Source organism: Ursus maritimus, unplaced genomic scaffold (genome assembly GCF_017311325.1).
Source record: "Ursus maritimus isolate PB19 unplaced genomic scaffold, ASM1731132v1 scaffold_16, whole genome shotgun sequence".
Taxonomy (NCBI): domain Eukaryota; kingdom Metazoa; phylum Chordata; class Mammalia; order Carnivora; family Ursidae; genus Ursus; species Ursus maritimus.
Window position 1 is genome coordinate 43,759,646 of NW_024424008.1, and position 9,150 is coordinate 43,768,795.

At 56.4% G+C, this 9,150-nt stretch overlaps 2 protein-coding genes across 3 annotated transcripts in view; both read left to right on the forward strand.

The window, feature by feature from the left end:
* The window catches only part of LOC103660614 (endothelial cell-selective adhesion molecule), an 8,260-nt gene extending 1,658 nt beyond the window's left edge, over window positions 1-6,602 (forward strand). Inside the window, exons 2-7 of the mRNA XM_008688242.2 lie at window positions 2,062-2,249; window positions 3,298-3,499; window positions 3,698-3,853; window positions 5,020-5,142; window positions 5,413-5,539; window positions 5,778-6,602. Of these exons, the coding sequence (XP_008686464.1) occupies window positions 2,062-2,249; window positions 3,298-3,499; window positions 3,698-3,853; window positions 5,020-5,142; window positions 5,413-5,539; window positions 5,778-6,093 (1,112 nt within the window). The 3' untranslated portion in view covers window positions 6,094-6,602. The remainder of the gene's footprint in view (window positions 1-2,061; window positions 2,250-3,297; window positions 3,500-3,697; window positions 3,854-5,019; window positions 5,143-5,412; window positions 5,540-5,777) is intronic.
* A 506-nt stretch (window positions 6,603-7,108) lies between these two features.
* Window positions 7,109-9,150, forward strand: part of VSIG2 (V-set and immunoglobulin domain containing 2) — a 6,649-nt gene continuing 4,607 nt past the window's right edge. The window contains exons 1-3 of one of the 2 annotated variants that reach the window (XM_040631091.1): window positions 7,109-7,637; window positions 7,877-8,041; window positions 8,600-8,763. In XM_040631091.1, coding sequence (XP_040487025.1) covers window positions 7,981-8,041; window positions 8,600-8,763 — 225 coding nt within the window. In that variant the 5' untranslated portion in view covers window positions 7,109-7,637; window positions 7,877-7,980. Of the gene's footprint in view, window positions 8,042-8,599; window positions 8,764-9,150 lie in introns of both variants that reach the window. The other variant, XM_040631090.1, reaches the window with a different exon arrangement.

Consider the following 9,150-nt stretch of genomic DNA (forward strand, 5'->3'; position numbering starts at 1 on the left):
GGGAGGTTGCTGACCTCCCGCTGGCCACTCGAGAGTTAACTGGCACTCGGGCCCAGGGCTCTGGGGGCAGGCACCGGCTCTGCTGGACGCGGCTGGACTGGGCTCTCGGGGAGGCCCGTCTGCTCCGCGCTGCTCGGTGGCCCTGCGCTGCTGCCCCTGGGGCGTGAGAAGCCCGCGGGGGGAGTTTCTCAGAGAAAGGGAGACTAAAAATAGTAGCCCCGGGGAGCGGGCCCATTTTTTGTGCTCCTTCGGCCCTTGAGGACTCCCTCGCTCTGGTCTCCGAGTGGGCCAGAAGGGTCCCTTTCTTGGGCTGCTCCTGTGTCCTTCCCTCGGACCCAACCACTCCGCTGTCCTCTCCCCATGGCATCACGGACCCCGAGACTGAAAAGGGGCTTCTGCTGCCGCGGACACCCAGGCCCGAGGGCGGGGAAGCCTCGGGCCCCCTTCAGCTCCCACTTTCCAGCTGGGGCTTAGGACAGGGAGCATTTGCCCAGACTCCAGTGTGTCCATCAGTATCCCTTTTACCACCGCTACCCCCATCTTTCGCAGTGAAAAAGTCAACGCAGGACCTGGGGGAGGTAACTGGGCGCGTCTGCGGCGAGGGAAGCTCGCGCGTGTCCCAGGCTCCAGGCACGTTTCCCGCCGGGAACTGTTTGTGGCCTCTCGGGAGTGCCCCGCAGAAAGGCCGGGGGAGATCCGGCACCGCCCGCAGGCCTCCAGTCCTCTCGGCCTCCCGAGGCCCGCGCGCGGGCCGGGTCCGCCCCGGTCCCCAGGAGGGCGTCGGGCTCCTTGAGACAGAGGCTGTTTTCGCCGGTAGAGCCTCCGGTCCAGCGGCGCCCCGTCATTGTCTTCTGGCTTATCACCGGGCACAAGTTTCCTGTCCGGCCAGCAGGGACCCGCCAGGAAATGGATAGGGGGGTGCCGCGAAGGCCAAGGAATAGCGGTGGGGGTTCTGCAAAGACGCGCAGCCGGAAAGCCGTGGGGGTGGCGCTCATCCTGGCCGGATCCGCGCCGGGGCCCTTAGGGGCCTGCAGCCGGGCTCCAGAAGGGCGGAAAGCCCGGCCTGCGCGCGGCCTCTGTCCACGCGGAGATGGGGTCTCAGACTCCAGGGTGCGGAGGCCAAGGACTACGGTGGCCAGCCTCCTGGGGCCTGGTCTGGTCCAAGCCCAAGGTTATTCCTTACAAGGGCTTAGGATTCGGCTGCTCCATTGCCTCTCTGAAGGGCAAAAAGTGGATTTTTCTGGACGCCGTCGTGCAAGCATGGGTTCCATTGTCCTCTCCTGGAAACCGACACCCCAGTCCACCTCCTGAACGCCAAACACACGCAGTCAGAAGATTTGTACTTGATTGTCAGGGGGGCCTTCATTCGTGTTCCAGCTCTGCCGTGATTTCCTGCGACCTCACAGGACCCGCCCAGATCGCCTGGACCCCAAAAGGGCCCCTTTCTGGGCCTCAACTCTCCGCTTTCGCGGGGAAGGCCCTGGGTCGGGACTGAGCGGGAGGCGGGGGAGCGCTGCCGTCAGTCGGTCAGCTGGAGCGCCGGGCGGCTCCGGCCTCTCGCTCGGAGCTGTTAGTTCTGAAACACCCGCGGGTTAATCGCTAATCCGGCGGCCTCCCAACCCCCTCCGCACGTCGGGTTGAGACGCAGGAGCGAGGAACCCCGGCGATTCTGACCAGCGTCGCTCCCCGGTCTTGGCTCTCGCCCCAGGGAAACTGCGGGAGCAAGTGGGCTACGTAGAGTGCAGATTACAAGTATTCCACCTGCCCTTCCTCTCAGAGGTCTTCCCCCCCCAACCCCCACCCCGAAATCTGCTCCCCTGGATACAAATAAATGCACAGAAATGTGTCCCTACCCCTGTTAGGAACTCACGGGCTGAGGTCATCGAGAATAAGCTCTGATGGAAGCAGGACCCTAGGTCTGCAGTCCCTGGGCAGTGTTCGAGGCCTGCAGAGGTGGGACCCTGCGAGGGTCGTCCTCTCCTCCCGCCGCGCTGGGCGAGGTCCACAGGCGACGCGGGGAGCCAGTCCTCCGCGCTCACGCCTCCTCGCCCTTGTCCTCAGCGTCCCCTTCGCGGGCCCAGCTGGAGCTTCACGTGCCCGCCGGCCTCACCAAATTGAAGGCAGCCGAAGGAGCAGAAGTAGTGCTCCCCGCGTGGTACACCCTGCAAGGGCAGGTGTCTTCGTCCCGGCCGTGGGAGTTGCTCACCGTGATGTGGTTCTTGGAGCAAGAAGGGAAGGATCTGAACCAGGTGAGGGAGGGAAGCATCTCAGCCAGAAGCTAGCTACACCCTGTGGCCGAGCCTGGGGAAGAGCTGGCCGGAGTGGGAGGGCTGGCCAGGGAGTGGGGGACCGGGAAGGAGTTTCGGGAAAAAGTAATGTCCTCCTCACTGGCTGGCTCAATTTTTGTTCTGACCTAGGAGGCTGCCCCCAAAGAATTTTCTTTCCCCCAACTTTCCGTAGAAATCCAGTACACAAAACACAGGAAAATGGAAAGGCATTTTGCTTTGCTTTGGGGGACAGGCAGTGAGGATTGGGGTTTGATGACCAGGGAAGGGTTAGGGCAAGTTTCACACAACTTGAAAAAGCTGAGCATCTTCCTATTTTCACTTTCTTTGTGCTTTGGACACTGTCACAGGGCACTTCGCTTCCCCAATCTGTCCCGTTGCCTCTTTACACACTCCTTTGAGAGACAAGGGATAGTTTCCTTTCCCAACCTTACACCTGCCCTCCTTCCAGATATCAGACTTCTTCTCAGAGGCACATTTACCCAGAAGCCAATGGAACTTCATTTCCAGAGCCCCTTATTTTCTTGGGTTCCTCCCAAGGCTCTGGAAAGTATTTTCTAGAGGTCATTTGATAAATAGCGGTGCGTATGAGAGAAATTTACATTGCAGGGCTAGATCCAGGTTTCACAGGACCTGAATTTATACACGGAGAAGGGGAGACATCTTCAAGAAAAATAAGATTATAAAAAATTTTTTTTAAAAAAATCTAAGTTTCTTTTACAAATACCCCCTGTTTACATTATCCCTCACCCATTATACCACCTTTCTAAACACCCCAAGTGGGAGATGAAGAGACAAAGCATAGGGGATCAAGAACGTTGTGGGGAAGAGGACCCAGGGGCAGTGAGAGGGAGGCTAGGGAGACAGGGTGAATGGGGAGCTGGGACAGGTTAGAGGGGTGAGTACAGGGGAGGAGCACTTGAAGACTGCCACTTTGGGGGAGGGGGATTAGCTGAGCCTGTGGGCACAGGGAACACATGTAATAACGGGGAGGCGTTGTGTCCCACACCAGGTGTTGGCATACATCAGTGGGACCACGTCAAGCAAAAGTGGGGTATCCCTGGTCTACTCCATGCCTTCCCAGAATGTGTCACTGCGGCTGCAGGACCTCCAGGAGAAAGACTCTGGCTCCTACCGCTGCTCTGTGAATGTGCAAGACCACCAAGGCATCAAAAGGAGCCACAGCAGCAAAACTTTAGAACTCAGTGTGCTGGGTACGTGAGAAGCGCACACTTGGCCATGCCTTCCCCAGCCCCGTGGGAGGCCAGGCAGGTCTCTCTCCCCAGTGCTGAGTGTAGACCTTGGAGGAGGGCAGAGTGGCAGAGGGGGAGTGGGGGAGTGTGTTTGGGCGTGGGTGGGAGGGATCTGTTGGTTCCTTGGGGTTGAATTTTTCACCTGCCTCCCTGCTCCAGTTCCTCCAGCTTCTCCATCCTGCCATCTCCTGGGCGTGCCCCGTGTGGGGACCAACGTGACCCTGAGCTGCCAGTCCCCAAGGAGTAAGCCAGCTGCCCAGTACCAGTGGGAGCGGGCACCCCCATCCTCGCAGGTTTTCTTTGCACCAGTTTTAGGTGAGGGAACTTGAGACTGTGGCTGGGGGAGGGAGAGATGAGAGGCACCAGAGGGACTGGGGTGAACAGGGGAGCCAATGCTGCAAAGTACTGGGGTGGAGGAGGATGTGGGGAGAAGGGGTGGAAAAAGAGGCAGGGGCTGGTACTGTATTGGGGGCTTTCGTATGCTGTCCAGAAGAGGTCCGAAGTTAGATAATCTGCATTCAAATTCCAGCTCCCTCTGGTAGCTGAGTGACTCCGTGTTTCCATTTGTAAAACAGGGCTGTCAGAGCCCTGATTTGAACCCACAAGTTACAAAAGATGTTTTGGGACAACTGGGACATTTTCAATATGGGCAATTAGATAATTATTTTTAAGTATCAGATAATTCCTTTAGAGGACTATTAACTTATCGGATGTGGCAGTGGTGTTGTAGTTATGTGGTCAATGTCCTTATTTTTGGGAGAACCCTGCTGAGCATTTATTTTTAAGTGTCTCACAAAAAGAGAAATGAAGTAAGTATAGCAAAATGTTAGCAGTCATGAAATCAAAGTAGTGGGTATATGGATTTTCATTTTGTCCCTCTTTCTACTTCTCATTTGACCATTTTTATAATAAAAATTATTTGTATTTTTAAATAGTGCTCAGCTCATAGGTTTGTTGTGAAATTTTTGTAAGTTAGCATGTGTAAGAGACTTAGTCTCTGGCATAGAGTAAGTGTCCAATAAACTTTAACTGTTAATAATGATTATTTCATATAATCCTTTTAACACCATCTAGGAGGTCATATTACCCCGTTTTACAGATCAAAAAGCTGGGACCCCGGGATAGCAAGTAACTTGTTTAAAGTCACATGGCCTATTCTGGAGGTCAGGTTTTCTGATTCCTGGCCTAATGTGTTCTTTCTCACCATACCACCACTCCGAATTAAAAGTAAATGTGGTGTTTGGGTTTTCTGGGCATCAGTTCCTCTCTGAATCTTTTTAGATATCAGTCAGGGACACTGAGCAGTGGACAAGTTCTGTACTCAGGGGCAGAACCCAGCATGCTGGCTGTCAGAACTTTTCCCACTGTGAAGGAACAGGCAGATGAGTCTCCCAGAGAGTCAAAGAGGACGTTCCAGAAGAGACAGAATTTTTTCAGTGGGAAAGAGGGTCGCTGGACTGATGGCCCAATTGTGTCCACAGATGCCATCCGTGGATCCTTAAGCCTCACAAACCTTTCCAGTCCCATGTCTGGAGTCTATATCTGCAAGGCCCACAATGAGGTGGGCAGTGCCCAGTGCAATGTGACCTTGGAAGTGAGCACAGGTCAGTGAGGGGTAAGTGTGGTTAAGGAGAAGATTGGATGCTGGTGGGGTTGGGGTTGCAAGAAGAGAGGCCTGTCTGCTGAGGCCTCTCATTGTTAACAGGACAAGGATCTTTTCCTGGTCAAATGTTGGTACAAATGTCTGGTCGCCGACTGACCATTTTCTGCTTGACAGAAAAAAGAAAAAAATGTTTATGGTGGCAGTGAGGTAGAGGGATTGGAGGGGGTGGGGACAGCTGAGGTGTCTCCCTCTGACACCAAGGCTTTTCCAGGGCCAGGGCCTGCTGTGGTTGCCGGAGCTGTTGTGGGCACTCTGGTTGGACTGGGGCTGCTGGCTGGGCTGGTCCTCTTGTACCAACGCCGGAGCAAGGCCCTAGAGGAGCCAGCCAATGATATCAAGTAAGTGTGTCTGGTCTCTGCCCCAGTGGGGTTCTCCTAGTTTCCCTTGGCTGGGAGTTCAGGCAGCCGTCATCTAAGGGAAAGGTGGGCAGCAGACTGAAACATCATTCCATTGGATGGATTTTAAGGGAGGGGAAAGTGAAATGGTGTCTGAGCAGGGAGTAATACAAAGCATGTAGAAATTCTCCCCTCTTGCCCCTTCCAGCTTCTGACTTCTTATTACTTCTTTGATCCCTAGGGAGGATGCTGCAGCTCCCAGGACCCTGCCTTGGCCCAAGGGCTCAGACACAATCTCCAAGAATGGGACCCTTTCCTCTGTCACCTCAGCACGAGCCCTCCGGCACCCCCAAGGTCCTCCCAGGCCTGGTGCCCTGACCCCCACACTCAGCCTGTCCAGTCAGGTCCTGCCCTCACCCAGGCTGCCCAGGACAGACGGGGCCCAACCTCAGCCAACATCCCCCAGCACTGGTGGGGTCTCTTCCTCCGCTCTGAGCCGCATGGGTGCTGTCCCCGTCATGGTGCCCGCCCAGAGTCAGGCTGGGTCTCTGGTGTGATGGTCCAGCCACTCATTAGCTAAGCCATCTGGTTTCTCTCCTTCTTATAGGGGTCACCCCTAGTTCAGAGGCCTGAGTCTTGGGGGACCACCTTCCAGAACTCCAGTCCTCTAAGCCCACACCTTTCTTTACTATGGGAAAACTGAGTCTCAGTTAAGATCCAAACATTCAGGAGGTAGAAGAAGAGGAAGTAGACCTCAGATTAGGAAGAGCGCTGACCCCCTCCCCCAGTCCTCCCTATCACTGCAGGGAACCCTGCTGAGATAAGGTCCTGGTAGGGACTGCCAGTCAATAAGTCCTCCAGGCCCCCTTGATCTGTACTCCACCCCATCTAACAGCATCCTTCACTCCCACTCCAGCTCCCTGCATTCATATAACCTGTCCTGCTGGCTTGGTTGGGTTTTGTTGGGGCAGGGGTTAGGGAAGGTATTTTTTAAACTAACTTGAAATGTGTGTTTTTGTTTTTATTTTGCAAATTTCAATAAAGACGCGTTGTGTTTGTATGGAAAGTAGAATCAAATTGCCTTTTCAAACCCTGGGGGGCTTCTCCACACAGCTTCGTGCAACAGCTCTTCTAGTCTTTAAAAGGGTCATTTTTGGGGGTGCCTGGGTGGTGCAGTCAGATGCAAATCTGACTCTTGGTTTGGTTCAGATCGTGATCTCAGTGTTGTGATCTCAGGGTCCTGAGATCGAGCTCCTCTGAGTCTGCTTGGGATCGATTCTCTCTGCCTCTCCCTCTGCCCCTCCTGCTCGTTCTCTCTCTCTCTCTCTCTCTAAAATAAATAAATAAATAAATAGGGGTGCCTGGGTAGCGCAGTCGTTAAAGCGTCTGCCTTCAGCTCAGGGCGTGATCCCGGCGTACCGGGATCGAGTCCCACATCAGGCTCCTCTGCTATGAGCCTGCTTCTTCCTCTCCCACTCCCCCTGCTCTCCCGCTCGTTCTCTCTCTCTCTCTCTCTCTAAAATAAATAAATAAATAAATAAATCTTTAAAAAAAAATAAAAGGGTCATTTGCTATCAGGTGGCATGGGGAAGGTCCCAAAAGTCTGAGGCCAGGAAGACCCTAACCCACTCTGAGCAGCAAGGGGATGAAACCTGGTGCCCTTTCTGCTAGGGCCTGAGTGCTCACAGACTTGGGCTGTGGGTGCACTTAATCTCTTGCTTCCTCTTAAGGGCAGGAGGGAGAAACCTGACTTGTTCTTCCCTCTCCCAGACCACTGAGTCCTTAACAAACACATCTTCTTGCCTTCCCCTGTGGTGAGGGAAACCTGGACACAGGACAGGGTGCAGGCGTGTGTCCCAAGTCTGCCACACCCTTTCCTATCAAGGGTGGGGTCTCCTCCAACACTCAGTTTCTCTTCGGAGAAATGGAGTGGCTCTGGGAGTGGGGAGCAAGCGGTGATAAAGGTGCCAAAGAAGGGATCTCAGAGAAAAGAAGGGCTCGGAAGGAATAAGAATCTCTGAAGGTGTCAGAAAGGGTCTTCTGCCCGGGGCTCATGTTTGGGGCAGGACCCCAAAGTGGTGATGTCCATTTGCCCACTCAGGTAATTAGACCGCCTCCCTCTTCTTCCGGGGCCACTCTTTGTCTACAGAGTGCTCCAGATCTGATCCCTTCCCCCTGGGGTGCCCACCCAAGCCCAGTCCCTTTTCCCGGAGCCTGACAGCTTCAGAAATTGGGCAGGAGGGAGTAGGGCTAGAATGATTGCAGTCTTGGGGCTGGAGGAGGGAGGAGCATTTCCTTACCTGAGGGCACCGGCCTCTCCCCTTGTTTGCTCTGAGATAGCCAGTCTCGCTCCTGCCCTGCACGAGGAGGCTGCCCTGTGGGCGCTGCCTTCCCTCCCCCAGACCCAGACGCCCAGACCGACGCACAGACGGCTGGACGCGGCCATGGCCCGGCTTCCAGGGCCCTTCCTCTGCGGGGCCCTGCTCGGCTTCGTCCGCCTGGGCGGTGAGGCGGCGGCGGGCGGGACCACGGTCACAGCTGGGGGGCAGAGGGCCGGCCTCCGGGCTCCTGGGGTCGGCTCGGTCCCGCGGGGCAGGCTGGGGGGTCCGCCGGGCCGGGATCGGGGAGAGGGCGTCGAAGGCCGGGCGGGCGCAGGACACAGTCACGCAAGCCGGCGGGAAGCTGGGCCTCCCGGGAGGGTTTAACCACCACCGGGCTATTGTTTTCCTTTCCCTGACAAGCACACCCTCATACCTGGCCCAGTCTCGGTCCTTTAACCCACAAAACCCGGCCGAGATGTGTGCTCCTCCCTCCCGGAAACCTCCGGGTTCGAGAAGGGAGGGATTGAGGGGAGGGAGCTGAGCTCTGGAGGGGGGAGGGAGCCCCCCGCCCGGGAGGGAGCCCCCCGCCCTGCCCCACGCTGGGCTCTGGGAGCCGCGGGTTGGGCAGGGCCCCCAGACCACCACCGGGATTTGCGGCCGGGCCTCCACTCCACCCCAGCCCCGGGCCTGGGGCCGTCTGAGCGCTTCTCCCGCCGGCCTCCCCTCGCTCTGTGTCCCCCAGCCCCCGGGCTAGCCGTGGAGGTGAAGGTACCCGCCGAGCCCCTGAGCACCCCCGTGGGCAAGACCGCAGAGCTGACCTGCAGCTACAGCACGTCGGTGGGAGACAGCTTCGCCCTGGAGTGGAGCTTTGTGCAGCCTGGGAAGCCCATCTCTGAGTCCCATCCTGTGAGCTGACAGCCCTTGCGCTGGAGTGGGGCAGCCCTCCGTCCTCTTGGTGGGGTTGGCTGGGAGAGGCTGGAACAGAAGGCCCACCCAGGATGAGGGTGCAGGTCAGAGAGGGTGGGTTTGGGGGATCAGCATGCTTGGATGAAAACGTGAGTGGACTCTTTCTAGATCTTCTTAGGACCACAGTCTGCAAGACTCCAGATCCCATAAATGGCTCTGTATATCCAACCTCTCTCCCCTAGCTCCAGCAAGCAACTCCCCTGTCCTAGCGCAGTCCCAGCTTCAGTTAATAAGCCCATTGACGCTAAGCTCTGGAGATCGGTAGTAGGATCAAATGATGCCCCTTCCAGGAATATTTGCATTAATCCCCCCCCCCCCCCCCAACAC